Consider the following 22520-nt stretch of genomic DNA (forward strand, 5'->3'; position numbering starts at 1 on the left):
GAGGCTACTGCGCAAGCGCACAGGTGGCCAGAGACAGCTGGTGCGCACGAGCCGAGGATTCCCGCTCACATCGCCAGAACTAGTGCACGGGGTCACGTGGCAGCCACGTGGGGATCACTGTCGGAGCCCAACGGTAGGTACAAAGCTGCAGGGACTGGGCCCTCAGCCGTCCACCAGGCCCCTTCCCCAGCCCACAGACCCCGCCCTCAGACCTCCCCCCCCCCATACTCCTCCCTTCCTTCCCGCCCCTCCTACGCCCTCAGACCCCACCCCTTTATCAGACCCTGTCCTCATTACACTCTCCCTTCCCTCAGCCCACGGATGCAGTCCTCACATCCCTTCCTTCCCTCCGTCCCTTCTCATAATCCATAGACCCCATCCTAGCACACAGACGCTTCCCTAAACCTCAGTCCATGCCCCCAACCCTCAGACCCTCTCCCATGCGACAGACCCCAGCCACTACCCTCAGACCCCTCCTCAAGCCTGCAGACCCTGCCCTCAGACTGTCCTCCTCCCTTGGACGCCTCCCTCTCACAGCCCGTAGACCCCAGCCCCTCTCAGGTCCTAACCCTCAGACCCCTCTTCCTCCAGCCCCTAGGTAGTCTTCAGACCCTCTTCCCCAGCCCCCAGACTCCTTTCCCTGGCCCAAATCCTATCCCCGTAGCCCTTACACCCTCTCTCCCAGACGGAGCGCCCAGCCCTCAGATTGCCATAGATCCTCTTCACTCCCAGACTCCCTTGGACCCCTGACCTGCTGTTCTGTAGCTGTCCCAGAGCCCACCCCTTTTCTCATTCTGATGCCTCTCTCCAAAGCAGACCCCTCCCGAACTGCCTTTTTTTCTCAGTCTGCCCCCCTGGACTCCCAGCCAGCTCTGTCTTTATTGCCCCCCAGAGGTCTAGTCCTTCACTTCCTCAAGCCCTCATGAGACCCGCTAGCTGATCCCTGGCCAGGAGCTGAGTCCAGAGCCCACAAATGCCCTCACTGCGTTCTCGCTTCCCCGTGGAGCTGGGCTCCGGGATCCAGGAGGCCAGGTGGGCCGTCTGCATCGCCTGGCTGTGGCCAGGGGCCCAGGCTGGGGCCTCACCCGGCTCCTGCGGAGAGGTGAGAGTTTGGCTGCTGGAACTGCCTGGGGGGGACAAGATCAAGGGGCAGAATGGAGGGTGCGACTTCAGTTGGCCAGTCAACAATTGTGTAGCAGGCACCTATCGTGTGCCAAGGCTCTGTTGTCTGAGATGGGGATTTATGGGTAAACACAACCTTCTGGGTCATTGTGAATGAAATCTAATATGAGAATTTAAGAGAGTGATGAGAATGACGTAGAAAGGAGAGGTAAAGAGGATGGCCTTTCGGATATGGTGAGACTTGGGTCCCACAGTATGAGTCAGTCATGCAAACAGCTGGGGGAAGAGCACTTCAGAAAGATGGAATAGCCAGTGAAAAGGCCCTGAAGTCAAAACACACTGGGTATGTGTAAGTAGCAGCAAGGAGCAAGGGGACTCAGGGAGAGAACTGAAGCGGAGGGGGCAGCAGGTACAGACAGGAAAGGGCCTTAAGAGGGGTGTGAATTTTGTTGGATTTTGTTCTGTGATTGGAAACCATCGGAGTTGTAGGCAGGAAATTAACACTATCAAATTTACAGTTTCTGTTTTTCATTGATTTTTGTAAGTTGATTGTGTATCCAGCCACTTTCTGAACTTGCTTAATAGTTGTAATTGTGTGTTGATTCTTTTACTTTTTTGTTATCTGCAGACAGTGACAGTTTGGTCTCAGCTATTCAATCTTTAAACTCCAATCTCTTTTTCCTGTCATAAGGTATTGGCCAGAACTCCCAAACCTTGTTGTCAATGGACATCTCTTTCCTTGTTGTTGATATTAAAGAGAAGAGCCTATGTTTCTGCACTAGGTACCATGCTTGCTCTTTGGGTTTTGGTTTGTAATTTTTATCAAGTAAGGAAGTTCCCATCTATTCTTAGTTTTCTGCGGTGGGTTTTTTTTCTCCCTAATCATAAGTAGGTATTGAATTTTATCAAGTGCTTTTTCTGCATCTACTGATGCAGTTATACGTGGTTTTTGTCCTTTAGTTCATGAATGTGTTTTGTTACATTGATAGATTTTCTTTTGTTGAATCATCCTTGCTTTCTGGAAATAGATCAATTGGGTTACCCTTTTTACTTTATTTAGGGGCTTTGCGTATATGATCATAAATTGAATTGATATATAGCTTCATTTCTGATTCTGGAAACTCTCATCTGGTTTTGGAGTTAAGGTCATACTAGCCTCATAAAAATGAGCCTTGCTCTCTTTTTCTATTTTTCTGTTTTGGAAGAACTTGTATAAGGTTATACATGAAATGAAGTGATTATCGTAATGATTATATTGCGAGATGATTTGTGTTTTAAGATGATCCCTCTGCAGGGCAAGACAAATGCAGAAAACCAGTTAGGATGCCATTGCAAAAGGTGGTAGGCTACTGAGTAAAATAGGATGCAGTAAATGTGATATTCAGAGGTTCCTGAAGGACCACATTTGGAGGGATTTTGCGGCAGAGACCAAGCTAGGTTGGACCAAGTACATGATTAATTAGCTGTGTCTGCCAGTTACATAGGAATGCAAGGACAAAGACACCATGGGTATATGGGATAGAGTCTGGAGGAAGAGGCACTCAGGGATGATGGATGCAGAGAAACAGGGCTTGGGACATGATGGGTGTGGAGATGAAGGGTTGGGAGGGGGGCTCTGAGCAGGATGATGGTGAGTAGGGGATTGGCAAGGGCATGGAGGCTGAATCCAGAGGAGGTTACCACCTGGATTCAGCTCTTCAACGCAGTGTTCAAAAATAAACTTGAGAGATTTCCTGATAAAATCCAGAGAGTTTGCTTTTCTTGAATTTGGTGCTGACCACATGGGACCTGTATTCATATAGTGAAGAAGAGCTGGGTGGAGCCTGCCTGCCCTAGACAGTGCATGAGGCTCCTATAAGCCCAAGTGCCCATGAAGTCCACTTCCTCCTGGCCCCTGGGTACCTTGGTGTGATTTTTTTTTTTTTAATAAATTTGTTTTATTTATTTATTTTTGGCTGCTTTGGGTCTTCGTAGCTGCGCGTGGGCTTTTCTCTAGTTGCGGCGAGCGGGGGCTATTCTTCGTTGCGGTGCGTGGGCTTCTCGTTGCGGTGGCTTCTCTTGTTGCCGAGCACGGGATCTAGACGTGCGGGCTTCAGTAGTTGTGGCACGTGGGCTCAGTAGTTGTGGCTTGCGGGTTCAGTAGTTGTGGCTCACGGGCTTAGCTGCTCCGCGGCATGTGGGATCTTCCCGGACCAGGGCTCGAACCCGTGTCCCCAGCATTGGCAGGCGGATTCTTAACCACTGCGCCAGCAGGGAAGCCCCCTTGGTGTGATTTTGACACCTCTGGGATGGGGGATGGATATTGGCATGGCAGGTAGATGTCACCTTGTTCCAGTTCTGTGGACTTAATGGTGAGGACTGTGTTGAGATGGATTCTGAGGCAGAGTCCCCAGCGGCTGGAGGTGGGCGTTCCAGGACATAGAGACGGAACCTGGAGTCAAGGATCACCCAGTCAAGGAGGGACTGTGGGGGCAGGGAATTGGGAGAGGACCTCTGCCCCCGGAGTAAGGGGCAGGGGTAATCCTCAGCCTTGCTGCCCCTCCGTTGTCCAGGTAGATGGTGAGAACTCTGCTGGGCAGACGGTGCTCTTCCTCGCGGCGCTGCTGGGCCACAGCTCTGCCGTGCAGCTCCTGCTGGCCTTTGGTACCAGCCCCAACCAGTGAGTGGACAGGTGGTGATGCCCCACACTCCCAGCGCCCTGAGTCTGAGTCCCAGGGAGCCTGAGAGCCAGGGCTGTCTTCCCCAGAGGCCTCTCTCCCTCAGACCCCCTTCCATCCCCTGATGACCCTCCCATCCCCAGTGACCAGCCCCCACCTTGTTCTCTCAGTTCACCCCTTCTTTTTTTTTTTTTAATGTATGTTTATTATCAAGATTTATGCCGTGACTTGCAAACCTCAAGGCACTTTTTTTTTTTTTCAAATTTATTATTTTTGGCTGTGTTGGGTCTTTGTTACTGTGCGCGGGCTTTCTCTAGTTGCGGCGAGCAGGGGCTACTCTGCATTGCGGTGCGCAGGCTTCTCATTGTGGTGGCTTCTCTTGTTGCGGAGCATGGGCTCTAGGCGCACGGGCTTCAGTAGTTGTGGCTCGCGGGCTCTAGAGCACAGGCTCAGTAGTTGTGGTGCACAGGCTTAGCTGCTCTGCGGCATGTGGGATCTTCCCGGACCAGGGCTCAAACCCGTGTCCTCTGCATTGGCAGGCGGATTCTTAACCACTGCGCCGCCAGGGAAGCCCAGTTCACCCCTTCTTGTCCTCCAGTGACTCTTCCCATTCTCCCAGTGCCTCCCACGCTCACCGCGATCCTCTCACCCTCTCAGACGCCACTGTGTTCCCAAGTGAGCCCCCCATCTTGATCGCCACCTCCCATGATCGTAGTGACCCCTCTATCCCTCAGTCCTCCCATCCTGCACCTCCTGTCCCTGTTCCGTCCCTTTCCTAATCCATTACTGTTCTCATCGTTCTGCTGCAGCCGCTGCCTGGACGGCAGCACACCTGTGCATGCGGGCGCCTTCTCGGGCTGCAGCCTGTTGGTGCTGCACGTGCTGCAGGCGGGGGGTGACCTGCGTCTGCATGACCAGCAGGGTCGCATCCCTCGGGAGTGGGCAGAGCAAGGCGGTGCCAAGCAGAGCTGGGAGGTGAGCCGTGGCTGGGGTGGGGTGAGGGCGTCAGGGCGGGCGGCCCACCCTGCCTCACCCCACGTGCCACCCCCTGTCCGGGTGCTGGAGCCGTTACAGATCTGCTGTGCCCACACGTCAGCACTGGTGCATGGCAGTGAGTTGGCACGCACTGCACCCCTGGGCCAGTTGCAGGCCAGCTCTGGACAGAGCCTGTGTGGTGGCCTGCGGCTGACGCACACTGACAGGTAACAGCCCACATCCCGAAGCCTGCCCACCCACCACTCCCAGCTGCCCTGGACTTACTCTCAGACGGCCCTTTACCCCAGGGCACGGAGGCCGGAGCAGATCAGAACCCCCCAAATCCCAGCCTTTGGGTTCGGCCAGGTAAGCGGGAGATGTTGGAGGGAGTGCGGACCACTCCGTCCTCTTCCTGCCTCATGGTCCCGCTCCCCAGCCCCAGCGGAGCAGCTTGTGGCCACTGGGGCTGGTAACAGGTGGACCCCTCACGGATCTCGAGGAGCTGCTGCCAGCTCGGGGCGGGCCTGACTGCACCTACGAGAGCAGCTCCCACACCCTCATGGCCAAGTGAGAGAGAGACCCCTCCCACACCCCTGCCTGGCTGTCCAGCAGAGCTCGGGGGAGAGCCCAGCTCTCCTCTGCCCTTACAGGGAAAACCCCCTTGTCTCAGGCCCACACTCTCTCCCCCTCCCCGTTTCTCCAGCCTCCCGTGGAGGGGCCACCCCGTGACCGTGACCGTGACCGTGACCGTGCAGCAGCTGAAGGCACCTGGAGCCCAGCCTGACGTGCTGATGCCTGACCTTCAGCACTGCGGGTACGTCACCCCAGCCTTGCCCCCAGGCCAGCCCAGTCCTGCAGAGCAGTCTCCTGCCTGCCCTCCCGACTCAAGCGTTTCGGAAACAGAAGCCCAGGGAGTGTGGCGGTGGCCGCGGTTACAGTCTTCACCTCTGGGCCAGCGCTTGGCATGAAGCCTTCTTACTGGAGTGACCCCTCCCCATGGGTACGTGGGTACCCAGTTCTGCGCACTGTCTTGTAGGCCTCTGAGGGGAGGCAGGTGTAGGGGGGTGTACCACGGACAGGGTGCTGGTTCTACCACTGCCAGGCTGTGTGACCCGGGGTCTCGGTTTCCCCTCCGTCTGGTGGCTGAGGCAGATCGTCAACCCCTGGTGCGTGGTGATCTGTGCCTGAGACCAGCCCCCTGCCCCGTGTGGGTTGGGGCCTCCTCACGAATGGCCTGCTCTCTGCCTGCCCCGCGCCCTGCACCAACCCAGCCTGTTGCTGCTGATGGCACTGAGCCGCTTGGCCGACCCGTCGGGGCTCTGCCTTCTCTTCGAACCCGTGTGGCTGGGACCGAGAGAGGGGGGCCCGGCCACCTGCCGCTGCAGGCGCTGGAGGCCCTGCTGTTCCTGCAGGCCCGCTGGCGTGCTCCTGGCGGCCTCAGCTCCCATGCTGTGCAGCTGATGCGGCCAGGCCTGGCCAAAGTGGGCAGCCTGGAGCACGGGCGCCCACTGCACCAACTCTGGCTGCGGCCCGGGTGAGCGCCTGCCTCACTTGCCTGCCCCTGTGTCCCTGTCTGGCGGCCACTGGCTCACCAGGTTCCTCGGCCTCCACAGGCCACAGCAGGGCTACCCGTGGGGAGGCCCAGGCCCAGGGCTGCCCCCACCTCCCGAACTGTACCCGTGGTTGCCACTTGAGCTCATCTGTGGTAACATGCTTGCCGCCACCTCAGACCTCTACAGCTTCTGCATCCTGGCCCAGGAGGTCTTCACTGATCAGCGAGTGACCCCGCTCCCTGCCCCAGTGAGGCCCCCCACCGGTTTGGGTCCCCCAGTTATGCTTCCACACAGGAGAGCTTCCCTGGGCTGGAAGAGAAGGCCCTGAGGTGAAGGCTGAACTGGAGGCCAGTGAGAGCCCAGCCCTGGACCCCCTGGTGCCAGCCCCCTACCAGGCCCTGGTTCAGGCTGGGCTAGGTCTAGGGCCTGCCGACCGCTGGGGCAGCCTGCAGAGTACACGATACCTGCTGCGGAAGGCCATGGCTCAGGTATAGGGCAGGTAGGCCGGGGTGGGTGGTAGCCCTGGAACCTCAGGCAGGGCCCATGTCCCACACCCAGCCTCCTCTCCACAGGACTCAGCCTCTGAGGTGAGCTCCCCAATGGATTGGACCACACTGTGCCCTTCACCCCAGGGTTCTCCACCAGGTTAGAGGGCAAGGAGGGGATGGTAGCAGGTACTAAGCACAGGTCAGCTGTGCCCCCACCCCATTCCAACCAACTGGCTGTTCCCCCAGAGACGACGTACTATGAGGTGGCTCCCAGAACCAAGACTGCACTCAGGCCTGTGCCCCCTGTGATGTCCCCAGGCCCCTCCCCATCCCAGGTAGGAGCCAGGACAGGCATGTGGAGGACCAAGGGAGCTGTGGGGCACCTGGGCAACCATGCCAGCTCTCTGCCATCGCTCTCTGCAGGTCATGAGCCACAGCAAAGTCCAGAGGGGTGCAGCCTGGGACTCAGGCAGCAGCTTGACTCTAGGCAGCAGCTCGAGTCCCAGCCCCAGCCTCTGCCCAGGGCACAGCCCCACAGCCAGGGTCAGCCTGGACCGCTGCCTGGAGCCCAGATCAACAGTATGGATACCCTGAGCCCTGCGCCACCATCCATTTGCTCACCTGTGACCCCTCCCTCCAGTTGTCACCAACTCCAATTTCCCTGGCTGCCTCTCCTCTGACCAGGGACCCCCTGGGACCCCCAACTGTTCCCTCGATGACCTGTGACCCCCAACCAACCCTGCTTCCCCCAGGGCCCTGCCCTGTACTCCAGCCTTCAGGACTCAGCCTCCCTGCTGGGGACTCAGAGCTCTGAGGAGCAGTATGAGAGGAAGTTCTCAGCCAAGATCCAAGCCCTGCAGCGGCTGCGGCGGCACACACACAGGGCTGCCCTGCTGGACCCCCAGCCCTGTGAGCCCACCCCCTGCCTACTGACCCACAGGGAGGCTTCCCACACCCTGGAGGCTGCTGGCAGGGAAGGCCACGAGGGCAGGTGAAGCAGAGGACCCTGAGCCCAGCCCCTGCCCCACCCCACCCTCCCAGGGCCATCCTGAGCTCCATGGCCACCGGGTGGCAGCTCTAGTCTTTTACTCCTGTAGGCGCCCAGCCCTGAGCTGATCAGAGGAAGTCTCTTCTTCAGCCTGCAGAAGTGAGAAATGGGGCACTGGTGGGATGGCCACAGGCCCCTTCCTCATCCCTGAGATAACCCTCAGTCCACCCCTACCCGCCCGCCCCCCACCCCCCAGGATGGATCTGCTGGAGGAGATCATAGCAGAACTACAAGGTGGATGGCAACTTGAAGACAGGCCCAGGCTCAATCCCACTCCTGACACAAATTGTTAGGGCACCCATGGCCCCTTCTCTGCAGATATCGCCCCCTCAGAGTCTCCCAGGAGTGACTCACCACTTAGCACCTGCTGAAATGATAAAATGAGAAAGCAACCCATCTGTTACTGCCTCTTTATTCACTGAGCCTGGCCCCAGCATGACACTAGCAGCCACATTTTCACCATTTTTATTCATTAATTTTGTCAGATGGTTTAGTGGGGTATGTGGGGGGAGATGGCAGGAGCTGTCCCCCCACCCCCTGTGCACAGGACAGGACATGCTGGGAACTCCTGGAGAGAAAGGGAGGACAGGGAGTCAGCCTAACCCTCTCAGATTTGTGCAAGAGCCCCCAGGATGGAGGACGGTGGGGGGATGGGCATGCCCTTCAGCCCAGGGTAGGTAAGTTATGATAACAGGTTAGGGACCCACATCAGAGGCAAGTTACAAAGTTAGAAACCTGGGGTAGGGGTCAGGAGCTCAAGAAAATACAAAACAAGGGATTAGGTTGGACCAAGATCAGTGAGGGAGAAGAGGAAGGAGGAAGGTCTCTCCCAGCTCTGGCTCAGCAGTAGCTTCGGGTCTGGCCCTCAGAGTGGAAGGACCAGCTGGGAGTGGGGTAGGGGGGTGGGGGACCAGCCCCCTCCCTTCCTTGTCCCCCATTCCTGTACAAGGACCCTCGGTGGTGCTCGCCCCCCCTCCCATAGGCTGGTGGGGCTGCCCTGTAGGGGAGAGGGTCTGGAGGGCCCCAGGACCCAGGCACCCTGTGAGGGGTGTGGTGGCCCCAAGGGGCCCGCTGTTTCTGGGGGAGGCGGGGGGCTGGGGGACCAGGATCAGAGCGGCTTCTGGGGTGGGCCGGAGGGGAGGAGGAGCTGGAAGAGGCGGGTGAGGGACCCCTGGGCCCTAGGGCTAGGTTGACATAGAGGGGCTCAGGTCGGGTGGGGCGCCGGGCAGGGTGCTGGGGGGCTGAGTAGCCAAGGTGGTCGTGGGGAAAGCAGGAGGGGGGTGGTGGGTAACTGAGCAGGAAGTCGGGGGACCTATGGAGTGGTGGTGATTGGCCAAGCATGCCATACGAGGCATTGAGCCTATCTGGGGGCATGGAACGCAAGGGACTCCAGGACCGGGTGGGACCAGAGTAAGGGGACCCCTCGCCTGCCTCGATCTCATAGTACAGGTTCTCTCCTCTGTCCAGTGGTGCAGGGGGACCCAGGGGGCTCCTCCAGACTGGGGCCGGGGAGCTGGGCTGGAAGGATGGGGAGCCGAGGGCGTACAAGCCTGGTCTGGGGACCCCGAGGAAGGATGGTAGGCACTCCCGGGGGGCTGAGGAGAAGAAGCCAGGGGTAGGAACCTGTGGGGGGACAGAACACAGGGAGTGGGCTGCCATCTCTGGCACATCCCTGCACCTCCCACCTGTCCTGAGCTGGGCACTGACCTGGGAAGGGCCTCTCGGTCCCCTCCTTGAGGTCCCCGTGGGCCGCTGGCTCCTCACCAGGCTCCCATCGATTTGTTGTCTCGGTAGGGAGGGTGGGGGTCCCGGAGCCCAGGCACCCGAGTGGGCTAGGGAGTGGGGGGGTGGCCCACTCCCTGAGGTCCCTGGGGGCTCACTGCCCACCTCCAGGGACAGTGAGCCATGGAAAGGGGAGTGGGGAGCAGACGGGGTGCTCCCCTGCTCCTTTTGACTCTGTCTCTGAGCCACCTGCTGAGCCCGCTCAGCCAGGGCCAGGGCCATGAGGCGTGCTGGGTTTTTAGGAGGCGGGGGCGGGGCCCCCCCAGGGCGAAGGAGGGACAGGGGCGGGGGCAGCAGCGGTGAATCCATACCAGCACCTAGGAGGGGAGTGGGAAGAGGAGTCAGCAGGGTCTTGGGCGCAGCCTCAGGGTTGTGAGGGTGCGGGGTCGGGTGGGCTGGACAGGACTCACCATGCTGGCCTTGGGCTCCCCGGGGACCAGGCAGTGCCAGCTTGCTGCATATCTCCTGTTGGCAGGTGTCGCTCAGCTGGGCCTCAGCTCCACGCAGCAGCAGGGGGATGAGATGGGGGCGCAGGCCTGGGCTGGGGCTGAGGGCTGGCGCTGGGGTGGCCGAGGCAGGTGTTCCCCCAGCCCCCAGCAGCTCCAGGACAGCGGGTGGCACCGATACAGCCAGGGGCTCTGAGATGTCCAGGGCAATGGGTGAGGCAGGGCCGGTGGGCCCACGGGGCGAGAGGGCCTGGGGGGTCACCCTGGGTGGAAAGGCAGAGGCGGGGGCCGGGGGGGCCGGGCTGGCGGGAGGTGCAGGGTCCCCTGGGGTGGGGCTGCTGCATCGAAAGGTAAGGGGATCAAAGTCAAGCCCCCGGAGCCCCTCCAGGCAGCGGGGTGGGCTGAAGTCCAGCTCGTCACCATCATCTAGCCAGGCTGAGGCTCGGTGTGAGGGGGAACCGGAGAGTGCCCCCAGCCCAGCTGCTGAGGACTCGGAGGAGGAGGACTCGGAGGAGGAGGACTCGGAGGACTCGGAGGGCTCGGACGATGACAGGCTCTCGCAGGAGCCAGCAGGTGCTGGGCCCACAGGAAAAGCATCACTGCTGGAGTGGGGTCGCCGTAGCCTGTGCAGCCTCTGGAGGCCTGGAAGGGCAGTATGGGGGGTGGGCACTTAGGGGTCGGGGTCAGAACTTTACATACCCACGTACATCAGTGAGAACAGGACACACCGCCCAGTAAGTTGGGGAAATAACATGAAGAGGCACGTCCCTGGATAGGGTCACAATGGCTGGGAATCCAGGGAGAGCTGTTCAGACTCATGGGTGATAAAGGAAATAAATGGCAAGTCCATGAAAAGAATCCTTCCAGACCCAAAGGCAAGAATGAAGTCTGATGACCCCACTGGCTGTGAGCATGAGACCAGCAAGATCTCATACACAGTGGCTGGGAGGACAGCGTGGGGCGACCACGTCTGGGAAATACTTGGGCCTTGTCTTGTACAGTTGGATGTGAGCATACCGTACAGTATGTACCTCCACTCCTGGGCGAGCTCATCAGAGCCCCCAGATCCATCAGGAGGAGGATGGACAAGCAACTCCCAAGGGGATACCCACACATGGAACACTAGAGAGTGACGGAGAGGAAGGAGGCTGAGCTCCACTCAGCAGCGCGGACGGCAGCCTATAATGTAGTGGTGAGTGAATCCACATACAGCGCGATACCGCTTTTAATGATACCTTTTAATTAAAGTTTCAAAACAACTAGAACTTCGCAGTATGTTATTGACGCCTGCACCTGTACGTGATAAAACTGTAAACGCAAAGGGACGAAGACTATCAAATTTAGAGGATGCCTGTTGTGGGGAGGCAGCAGGTGGGAGGGGGAGGAGTTCGCAGGTAACGCAGTGGTGCTCTTTTAGTTCTGGCCAGTGGGTTCATGGGTGTTCATTATACTATTTAATTTTTTTTTCAAAAGGGATGAATAGGGCTTCCCTGGTGGCGCAGTGGTTGAGAATCTGCCTGCCAACGCAGGGGACACGGGTTCGCGCCCTGGTCTGGGAAGATCCCACATGCCGCGGAGCGACTGGGCCCGTGTGCCACAACTACTGAGCCTGCGCGTCTGGAGCCTGTGCTCCGCAACAAGAGAGGCCGCGAGAGTGAGAGGCCCGCGCACCGCGATGAAGAATGGCCCCCACTTGCCGCAACTGGAGAAAGCCCTCACACAGAAACGGAGACCCAACACAGCCATAAATAAATAAATAAAATATTAAAAAAAAAAAAAAGGGATGAATAAAAGACTGTTTGAAAGGACGCTGCATGGACCAGTGATCACAGTGCATCATGAAACAAGGGTGAAGCTTTATCCAACTTATTGTACCTACGGTCCAGATTAAAAACGAAAAAAACCCAAGACCCCCAAATCTGAGAACACCACTTGGAGGCCAACTCAGGGCCCCAGTCCCTCCCAGCTCCACCTGGGCATAGGCAGCTGTGCTCACCAGCCCCGCTGGCCTGCGATGACAGAGACTCCTCACTCTTGGTAGACCTCAGTGTGACAGTGTCAGGTCGGCTGCCTGCAGGGAGAGGAAGAAGGGTCACGGGGGGCACTATGCAGTGCCTCTCTGACCACCATGCCAGCTGCCCGGCCTCTGACCTGAAGGCGGCGGTCGGGCACGGGTGCCCCCTAGCCAGGGAAGAGGCTTCTTTCGGGGGATGCTGGGGCCCCAGCCCAGGGCAAAGAAGGTCTTCCAGCTGCTACCCCCAGGCTTCCGCTGTTTCTCGCCTCTCTCCCCTTTCCTCCTGGAGTTTGGGTGAGACACAGGAGGCAGGATGAGAGCTGGGGCCCCCCAGGCTGGCCCCTCCCCTTCCAGGCCTCTCACTCACCTTTCCACAGGTGAAGCTGGGGCCTTGGAAGTTGTGGGCTCGGCGGGCGTCCCCAGCCGGCCCTGGGTGCGAGCCTGGGCTTCCTCCAGCGTCAGCAGGCGAGTGGAGGGGCCGCTGCCCGCAAGGGACTTGGGCCTGGGGAGGAGGCAGCGGCCTGGGAAGTCGGGAAAGGGGGCAGCCGTCAGCCCTGGGACCATTCAAGGCCACAGGCAAAGCCAAGCGCTACAGCCCAAGCCCCGGCCCAGCAGCGTGCCCACCCGGGCTGGCAAGGCAGGGGGCCAGGGCGGATCAGGCGGGAACGGGTGGGCAGCAGGCAGGTGAGGAGGAGGCGTGAGGCAGAACGAGCTGATGAGGAGGCAGCTCCCAGCAGCCAGCGAGGACAGCGGCTCTGGCTTCAGTTACCTCGAGCCAGAGGGCCCTCCGACGTGCTGAGTCCTGACTGGGCTGGGGTCCGGGGCAGGGCGGGGAGTCTGGGCGGGGCCGGGGCGGGGTCAAGTCTGGGGACCTCCCACCTCCTCCCAGGTGGACCCAAGGCCCCGAGCGCCCCCAGGAGCTACAAGGGGTGAAGGAAGAACGATGTCCGGGCCAAGAAGTGGGGATCCTGAGCGTAGGAGCTGAAATGAGAAGGGGGGGGAGGGGAGGGAGAGGCCGGGGCGGGGTCCTCAAGGAGCCAGAAGGGAGGTCCAGCTTCAGTGGGATAGGGATGGGGCTGGGAGCCCACCTGCCCTCCCGCTGCAGCCCGGACAATGAGGGGGCAGTAGTCAGGACATCGGGGGTGGATGGGCATACCTGCAGGGTCAAGGCCAGCAGAGGTGAAAGTGTCGCTGAACAGGACGTCCACGTGGGTGAGCAGGAATTCCACCACCACCGACTGCACCCGCACCTCCCGGAAGGCTGCTGCCCCCCCCCAGCCCCACTGACTCCAGCTCCATGGACCTGGATGGGAGGAGGGGGAGGGTGGCCGGGTGCCTCGAGCCCCAGCTGGTGGGTTCTGGCCAGGCAAGGTAGGGAGCCTTGGAAGCAATGACTATCATTCAATGTCTCTGACCCTGTCAAACTAAAACTGCATTCTCAACCCTTCCCCAAACCTGCTCCCTCCCTGCCTATCCCATCTCAGTCAGTGTACTTCTAGTGGCTCAGGCCAAACACCCTAGAATTGTCCTTGACCCCTCTTTCCCTCACACCCACATCCAATCTCAGCAGACCCTGTTGGCTCCACCCACAAAATCTACCCAGAATCTAAACTCTGCTCCTCTACTGCCCCCACCCTGGCCCAGCCTCCATGCTCTCCCTCCTGGACCATCACACAGCCTCTTCCCTGGTCTCCCTGCTCCCATCTGCCCCTACAGTCTGCTCCCCACACACAGCCAGAGGGAGCCTGTGAACCCCTGAGTCAGATCGGGGCCCTCCTGGCTCAGAGCCCTCCTCTGGCTGCATCTCACTCCTGGTAAAAGCCAAAGTCCTCATTATGACCCACAACCCATAAGTCCCTTCCCTACCGGGTCCATCACCTCTCTGACCTTACCATCTCCTCCCCCTCAACCCCTCCCTCACTCACTCAGCTCCAGTCACACTGGCCCCTCTGCTGCTCCTCCAAAACACTAGGCCCTGACCCAGTCCCAGGACCTTTGCACTTGCTATTCCCTCTGCCTAGTTTGCTCCTCCTCAGATATCCACATGGGTCCTTCCCTCACCTTCTGCAGGTATCAACTCAAATGTTACCTTCTCAATGGAATCTTCCGCACCCACTTCATTTAAAATTGTAAACCTCTATATTCCAGGTCTGTCTTTATTTTTTCCCCCGTAGTTCTTATACCTACCATGTACCATCTATTTTATTTATTTACTTATCTGTTTCCCAAGAAGAACTGAACTCCTCCAGGACAGAGAACTTGCCTGTCTTGGTCACCATCAAATCCTCTGGGGCTTACCCTGCTGCTGGCCATGGAAGACTTCTTCCTGAAGCCTTCACTGCCACTCTAAACATTTCAAATGCCATGGCCCTGCAGATCTCCCTTCCCCACTTTGTAATCTTTCTCCTTGCCACTCATCACCATCAGACAGTGCTCTGTGTTTTTCTTGTAATGGTTCACTGTCATCTCCCGCATGAGAATGTGAGCCCAGAGCACAGGTTCCTGCTCACTACTGTGTCCCCGGTGCTGAGAACAGGGGCTGGCATACTGGCATCCGACACTTAAGAAATATGTGAAATGAACAAGAGAGCAAAAGCTGGGTGGGTTCCTGGGGTAGGGTAGGGGTCGGGGGAGACTCAAGGCCCAGCCTGTGGGAGGGAGCTAGGGGGGCAGGCTGGTGAGCTGCCAGCTTACCGTAGCAGGTTGGGTGCCCAAACGATGGCCAGGTTGCGGGCATGCATGCTGGTGTTGGCACTGTGTCTCGCCATGCGGGCCAAGTGCCTCAGCAGGTACTCCAGGGTCCTGGGGGTGGAAGCGGAGGGGGACGCCTGAGCCTCAACTCCCTTGGGAGCCCAGCACAGCCCTTCCTTGCCCCTCCTGGTTTACCTGTAGTGCGGCGGGGGCAGCTGCTGGATGACGTCGTGGACCCGCACCAGGCGTTCCTCCTCCCCAGGCACTGACATGGCTTCCTGAGATTGTGCACGGGCATGAATGAGGGGGGCCGCACGCCTCCCAGCACCCTCCAACCTTGCCAGCGCCCTCACTCACGCTGAACTTCCCGTAGAGCTGGTATGTGAGCAAGGGGTTCGGCAGCTCTCGGAAGTAGAGCTTGCAGAGGGAGGACACGCTGTGGATGTCCTGCAGGAAGGCGGGGCCAGACAGTTCAGGGATCCTCTCACTGTCAAACTCATGCCTGAGGCCACCAGGTCAAGGAGGAGGAAGATTCGGGTCAGAGCTAGCCCGCCTGGCCGTGTCCTTCCCCTGCCCCCTAAAGTGTCCACAGGTGGATGCAATCCTCTTCCTGTGCTGGGCTCTTCAGAGGCTCTCAGAACCTTACCGAGCCCCCTTCCCCCACAACAACCCTATGTGCCAAAGACAAGGGCACCCCACTTACAGAGGAGGATGCTGAGGCTCGGGTGGGAGATGCCCTGACTGTAGCTACCCAAGGCTATCTGCCCACACAGTGTAACCGGGCTCTGTCCACAAAGTTGTGCCATTTTCCTGGCTCCAAGAGGTCACACTGGAAAATGCAGCTGAAATCCCAGCAGCCCCTGCTCACAACCTGGCGGTGTCCCACCCTCTCAGGTAAAAGCTCTACGCACGCGACCTAGGCCTCATCTCTCACTGCCCCAGGCTCCACGCTCTTGCTTCACGGCCTCCTGTCAGCTTGGAAGCCCATGCCTCACTGCTTCCCACCTCTTAGACTGTTGTTATGCATGCTGCCCCTCCTGGGCTCAGAACCCGTCCTGTGGTTCCCCTCTTACTCCCAGTAAAAGCCCAAATCCTAACAGTCATCAAAAAGGCCCCGCATGCTCTGCCCCTAATCATTTCGCAGACATCATCTCCTGCTGCTTTCCCCTCGCGCTGGCTGTTCCCTCCAACGTGGATAAGCACAGGGCTCGCTCCCTCACCTCCTCCACAGCGAGCTCTCCCCCAGGAGGCCTTCTCCGCCCACCCTACTGAAAGCCGCAATACCCCTCCCTGATTTCTTATTATGATCTTCCTTACCCCTGTCTTTTTTTCTCCATACCACTTGTCACCTATTGTAAACTCTCTCATTTCCTTGTTTGGCTCCCCCTCTAGCACGTGGGCCCCATGAGGACGGAGTTTCTGGTTGTCTCATTCACCACTGCGTCCCCAGTGCCGAGTGCTTGGCATGTGGCAGGTGCTCAGTGAAGGCTGACCCCCCTGCTTTGAGTGCTTGTTCTGCTCTCACCTTTCAGACCTCAGCTGGGGTGTCACTTCCTCAAGGAAGCCTTCCCTGCGCCCACCCCGGTCCAACCCTGCCCTGTGCCCTCCCAATAACTCTGTGTCCCCAGCACATGGCACAGGGCCTGGAACAGAGATGATGCTCAATAAATGTTTGCAGAGGGAAGGGGTTGGCGGAGGGTCCTCACCGTAGCCTCTGGATGTTGGATGACACACCCGAGAGCCGATAGATTCCATCTACCACCCCATGGGCCTCGATAAACTCAGAGCAGCAGCGAAGCACCTGGGGCACTGGGAGAAACAGCGGGGTCGGGGCTGGGCAGGTTGCAGCCTGGGTGGGAGGATCGGGCAGGGCAGGTGGGCCCGGGCCTCACCATCCTGGCCCGAGTTGCTGAGGTGCTCTCCAAGGTCACAGCCGAACACCCTCTGCCGCAAGATGCCCCGCTGCCGCAGCCGCTGCCGGGAAGGGCGGGAGTGCATGAAGGTGCGGAGGAGGCCGGCCAGCTTCCCACGCGGCCGGGGCACAGCTGTGGGAGTAAAGGCGGGTCACACAGGGTCAGTGCAGCCCCCGGTCTGGTGGGGTGGGGGGCAGGGGCCTCGCCCCTCGTCTGCATTACCTGAGGTCAGAGAGGAGATACCCTGGGGAGCTGGGACACCACCCGGGGGACCGTCGGCATCTGTGGGGCGAACAAGGGGTGGAAAGGATGGATGGCAGGCAAAGGATGCAGGAGGGCCTCCCCACTTTGCCCAGGACACTCACCCCCCTTTAGTCCTGGACCCGGCCGCTCTGTGAACAGCTCCACACACTCGCTGGGGAAGAATCCGACCTGAGGAGGGTTTGGGGTCAGTGACGGGGCCATCTGAGCTGGCGCGGTGCCCCGACCCCACCTGTCCACCCCCAGCCAGGCTCACCTGGAAGCCCCGCTTGCCCCGCCACCAGCTCCGATCCTCCGTGGGCGGCATGTCGATCACTGAGACAATGTCTCCCACCTGGGAGTGGGCAGGTGTGAGGAGGGAGGGTCAGAAGGCGCAGGGGAAGTGGGGACCCGGCTGGAGTCTGCTCCTCCACAGCCTCACCTCAAAGGACAGCTCGTCGGGTGCCTGGGCTGTGTACCGCTTCACCACGTGGGCGGCGGCCACCGCGGGGATATTGAGCGAGGCCTCCTCACTGAGGAGCAGTCGCCGGCCGTGGTTGTCCAGCTGAGACGGAAGGGAGCGTGGCAGGGAGAGGCCAGAGGAAGGCGATAATAAAGACAGAGAAGGTTCCTCCATGCCCAATGGAGGCCACCACCTGTCCCCCACCCAAAAGCCCTTGTCACTCAGAGCTATTGGTCAAACACCTACGTTCTTGCCTCTCCCAAAACAAAGCCCTTTCCATGTCCCAGGACTCCCCTGCCCAAAGTCTTTCTGATACACCCCTGCACCCTCGTCCTCCATAGCAGACACTGCACATCTGCTATCTAAAAACCTGCTGCTTGGGGCTTCCCTGGTGGCGCAGTGGTTAAGAATCCGCCTGCCAATGCAGGGCACACGGGTTTGAGCCCTGGTCCGGGAATATTCCACATGCCACGGAGCAACTAGGCCCGTGCGCTACAACTAGTGAGCCTGCGCTCTAGAGCCCGCGAGCCACAGCTACTGAAGCCTGTGTGCTACAACTACTGAAGCCCGCGCTCCTAGAGCCCGCCCATGGTCTGCAACAAGAGAAGCCACCGCAATGAGAAGCCCGTGCATCACAACGAAGAGTAGCCCCCGCTCCCTGCAACTAGAGAAAGCCCACATGCAGCAACGAAGATCCAACACAGCCAAAAATAAAATAAATAAATAAATTAAAAAAAAAAAACAACCCGCTGCTTTAAGCCACTCTTAGCCCGGCATTCTGAGCTACAGCCAAACCTATTTCTAACCAATATACCTTGAAATTCTCACATCCCTACAGCCCAACACCTGCGCGCACACGCACGCGCACACGTTTTTCCCTCATAGGCAAGCGCCCACACAGACACTGAAATACCAGCGTCTCCTCCACTCCGGCTCGTTTCTTTCCTGTGCCCACACACACCCTCCCAGGCTGGTTCTTGCTCCCCAGACGCCCCGCACTCACTCCCAGCTCCAAGCCCTCCTGCCCGGGCCCACCTCCATCCAGGTGAGCACGGGCCCGCAGTTGAGGTTACTATCCACCAGCCCTGACAGGGTCTCCAGGTACTGCAGCAGCAGCGGCACCAGCATCTGGGGGCAGGTTGTCAGAGTGGGCTGTGTGAGAAGACCCCGCCCAAGACAGCCCACTGCCCTCCTATACTGCCCTAGCTCGCCTCTGGCAGAGCCGAAATTCAACTTGTACGCATGGGCGCTGCTCCGCTCGCTCTTAAGTATTGAAATGCTGTCATATCAATTGGTTAAACAGACTATGCCGAGTCCCCCACAATGGTGTGCCCCCATTGGTCTGGCCATTCTGACCCTTCTGTGGAACCCCCGGGAACTCCCTATGATCCTACAACTAAAGGGAGTCTCCAGAGCCCTGCTGCAGTTCTAAGGCCTCTGACTGGCTGGGACTCGGGCCATACCAGTGCTTAAATATTATCTATTCCCCTGCCTTGATGGTTTCACACATCTCTGATGAGGACACACCTTGGCTGAGGTAGGGGCTGGGACAACAAGTAGTTTACCTGGGCAGCCCTGGCACCCTCTGGGGGTGGGGGAAGCTCTGGGAGGCAGGAAAACCTCCGGTCAAATATGCACCGGTGGAGGTGGGCATCCAGGGAACGGAAGTCATCATAACTGCGGAGAACTGGCCAGGAACGGCCCTGTGGGAGCGGGAAGGACAGGAGAGAGCAATGGTTCCAGTACCCTGAGCTGAGGACCGTGGCAACCAGCCCGCCAGGCTCGATGAGAGGCAGCGGTGTGTGGCCTCACCTGACAGGTCACCTGCACCCCAAACACCAGTTCATTCTCTCCAGAGAAGCTGGGACCTTCACGCTCTGGAGACAGCAGGAGCTGTAGAGGGAAACAAAGGTCCAGGTGAGGGTCTCACTTTTTTCCAGCCCTGACCTCTCCAGATCGGCATTATCTAAGGATGGGTCTGCGTCCCCCTCCTGAGCCTCCCCAAAGGCAGGGCCTGGTGACGTCTCAGTCAGAGTACAGGGTCCTGGCACAAAGCATACACCTAACAAAAAGTTGTAGCTGAGTGAATAAAGGAACAAATGAATGAACAACTCTCCCCTTCTGCCCTGCAGCTCCTGCCACTGAGCAGCCAGTCCCAAGGGTTGGTTCCAGCAGTAAAGTGGCTGATACTGCTTCAGGGTTGGGTGGGATCTTGCCTACCCACCTGGTGCAACCCCCATACCTGAATGTGGCCGAAGTCAACGTTCTCGTAGTGGAAATGGGCACAGTCAGCCAGCCGGGGAAAGGGACCTCGAGGAGCCGAGAGCCTGGGGGACAGGTGACAGGTCACCAGTGGCTCCTGCGCTTGGCTCCCCTCCTAATTTGAGCCTCTCCCTCACCTCTCACCTCTTCCCAGCCTTGCCCTTCACACTGGGCCCCCCAGCCGGGGGCAGGGGCTGCACTGAGCCTTCCCCTGGGCCATCCAGGCTGTCAGTGCTGCGAGCCTGTAGAGCAGAAAGAAGAATCAGAGGCCCCCAGAGATGGGAGCAGAGAGACAACGGGAGCATTGTTATCTGTCAGCCTGGGCCTGCGGGCCCGAATTGCTCCATACACTGCCCTGAGCAGGGAGAAGAGGGGTAGGTCAGGGGGAGGTAAAGGCTGGGCTGAGGGTAGGTCTGCTTCTCCATGTGTGGTCTGGGGTCGGGGGCTGGAAGAGCAGGGCCCAAGGGTGAATTAGGGAAAGAGCATGTTGGTACCATCTCTCCCCATTTAAAACCCTCCTGTAGCCCCAGCAGAGTACAGTCATCTCCCGTATGTGCCTCTCACGCCTTTCATAGACATCTGGACAGTCACTGCTCCCATCTTATCAGTCTTCCTGCTTCCACCTCTCCCTTCCTGCCAGCTTCTTCACAGCAAGAGCCAGTATAACTTTCACAAAACACAAATCTGCCTCTGTCTCTCCACAGGTCATGAATCTTCAATGGCTCCCTGTTGTCTTTAAGATAAAGTCTAAATATTCTGGTCTGTTTACCTCTCCAGCCTCATCTCTTCCCATTGCCTCCGCTCTCAGAGCTCTCAAACTTCTAAGAGTCCAACAAAAGCACCATCTTCTCATTTCCTTCTAGGGCTTTGCAAAGGCTGTTCCTGCTGCATGGAACACTCTTCCCCATCCTTTCCCTGTCCTTTCACTTATCCCTCAGGTCTCAACTCTCATGTTCCCACATCTCGGAAGTTCTCCCTAACCCTTCAGGCTGTGTCAGGCCCCTCTTCTGGACTCCCGCATCCCCTGAGCCTCCCCCATCCCAGGCTTGATGATGTTGCCTAAGCTTCCCTCATTACAGCCTTGAGCACTCTGAGATGTCCCTGTCTGATGACAGTCCAATGGGGGAGTCCCTCTCCCCCATTGGACTGGGGCTGAGTCCCTAGTCCCCCAGCATTGCCCAGCACAGAGCTGGGAACAGAACTGATGCTCCTCACAGGCTGGGTTGTGCCCGATTCCTCTCTGGGTCCCAATGCCCAGTGCCAGCTCAGTCACGCAGCGGGGGCTGGGTAAAATCTGATGAATAAATTAACCATCTGCCAGGTGAGGATTCCTCAGACTGGGCTCTAGCCTCTCCCTCCTTCGTATCCCTACAACGCCGACTTCATCCTTTGGGTCTCACCCTTGGGTGGGTCCCTCTCCAGCCCATGAAGCTCCCCAAGGCAGGAGGGGATCTGACTTTCTCTGTGCCTGGAGCAAAGGGGCTACACAGAGGTCTCAGTGAATGCTAAGTGAGCGAATGAGGGAATGAATGGATGAATGGGCAGGAGCAGCACGGTGGGAGAGGGAGATGCTGGGGGAGGGTGGATGAGGACAAGAAGATGGAGAGGACCCAAGGATCACATCGGGGTACAATGCACGCTTGGGATTAGGGTGGGGTAAGGAGGAGGGTAGCAGCTGGAGAGGCTGAAGTAAAGGTTCACGCTGATGGGCGATAAGGGAGGGTTGGTTGAGAGGGACTGGGAAGGGGTGAGAAAGACAAGAAGGAGAAGAAAAGGGTCAGGCTGAGGATGGAGCCGGGTGGGGGTGGGGCTCAAGAATGAGAAACCGGCTGATGGCAGGAGGAGGAGGGGTCTAGGCCAGGGATGGGTGGAGGCTGGGATGAGGACGCTGAGGATGGCTCTGGGATAGGGCCTGGTGAAGGACCCAGAGAGCCTCAGCAGGCCCCTGCGGGGGCCACTTGGAGGATGCGGGGTCCTTCCCTGGAACAGCCCTTTTTCCTCCCAAGTCTGGGTCTTCGGCCACCGTCACCCCCATCCAGGGCGTGGAAGGGGGATGCGCGCTGAGGGGGCGGGGCTCGGGTAAGAGCTCGGGCCCAAGACCTGGCCGGGGTAGGAGAGGGACCGCGGTGAGGGGTGAGGGGCGGCGCAGGCCGCGGGCTCGGGCGGGGCCGGGGGCGGGGCGCGCGGGGCGTGGCCCCGCGCGGACAGACTGACTTCGCCGACAGATTGACGGCCGCGTGGGCGCCTCACCACCATGGTCGTGTAGCCTCCTCAGGCGCCGGCCGCGCTGGACCCCCCGCTCGTCGTCCTCGTCGCCGATGCCGCCGCCATGGCGACACAAAGGGGAGGGCGCGAGCTGCGCGCGGGCGGCTGCAGGCCCCGCCCCTAACGGCTGCCCGTGGCTCCGGCACTAGCCTCACAGGGGCTGGGGCAATGGGGGACGCGGCGCAGCGTCTCATTGGCTCCACCCTTGGCCTTAGGACGACGCCCCGCCCACCTGGCGGATTTTCATTGGCTTGGGTCTCATTTCTGGCTCGGTCTCTCCGGTCCCGCCCCGCGAAGTTTGACAGCGCCACGCCTATGCCTGCTTTTCATTGGCCGTCATTCCCCTCCTGAGACACACCCTCAGGTTCTTTATGCTTTGCTTCTAACATTTCTAACACTAAGCAGTGGACCCTTCCCTTAGTCCACTGTCAGTGACCGCTCCTCTGCCACTCTCAATTGGCTTCTCCCATGGCCTCAAGCTTTTCTCCATCCCCTAAGCAGCTCTTCAAAGTCTCGATCCTCTGACCTCACTTTGTCAGTCCTTGACCCCTCCCCTGCCCACAGAATACTAACAACATTGGCCCCTGGATGTTTTTCACTG

At 59.1% G+C, this 22520-nt stretch overlaps 2 protein-coding genes across 3 annotated transcripts; one reads left to right on the plus strand and one right to left on the minus strand.

Annotated features, from left to right (window-relative positions):
• Nucleotides 1–264: 264 nt before the first annotated feature.
• LOC118884857 (inactive serine/threonine-protein kinase TEX14-like) lies at nucleotides 265–5786 on the plus strand. Of its 2 annotated transcripts, XM_036832964.1 has the most exons (6): nucleotides 265–1102; nucleotides 3675–3781; nucleotides 4589–4981; nucleotides 5063–5120; nucleotides 5191–5321; nucleotides 5458–5786. In XM_036832964.1, exons 1-6 carry the CDS (start codon nucleotides 974–976, stop codon nucleotides 5720–5722), a joined length of 1083 nt encoding a protein of 360 aa, XP_036688859.1. In that variant the 5' UTR covers nucleotides 265–973; the 3' UTR covers nucleotides 5723–5786. The 2 variants fall into 2 exon arrangements, with proteins under 2 accessions (XP_036688859.1, XP_036688858.1); XM_036832963.1 differs by lacking the exon at nucleotides 265–1102 and having other exon boundaries at nucleotides 3410–3781.
• A 2504-nt stretch (nucleotides 5787–8290) lies between these two features.
• Nucleotides 8291–22021, minus strand: ARHGAP33 (Rho GTPase activating protein 33). Its single transcript, XM_036832752.1, is given in 23 exon segments — nucleotides 8291–9466; nucleotides 9551–9942; nucleotides 10036–10713; nucleotides 12068–12142; nucleotides 12223–12368; nucleotides 12453–12606; nucleotides 13242–13359; nucleotides 13361–13388; nucleotides 14780–14887; nucleotides 14972–15054; nucleotides 15134–15278; nucleotides 16483–16585; nucleotides 16669–16821; nucleotides 16912–16971; nucleotides 17055–17121; nucleotides 17207–17284; nucleotides 17372–17494; nucleotides 18428–18520; nucleotides 18958–19095; nucleotides 19205–19285; nucleotides 19635–19719; nucleotides 19799–19896; nucleotides 21905–22021. Coding segments are annotated over 23 exon segments (3795 nt in total). The 5' UTR covers nucleotides 21911–22021; the 3' UTR covers nucleotides 8291–8683.
• Nucleotides 22022–22520: the final 499 nt, after the last annotated feature.

The sequence above is a fragment of the Balaenoptera musculus genome, chromosome 19 (genome assembly GCF_009873245.2).
Source record: "Balaenoptera musculus isolate JJ_BM4_2016_0621 chromosome 19, mBalMus1.pri.v3, whole genome shotgun sequence".
Taxonomy (NCBI): Eukaryota; Metazoa; Chordata; class Mammalia; order Artiodactyla; family Balaenopteridae; genus Balaenoptera; species Balaenoptera musculus.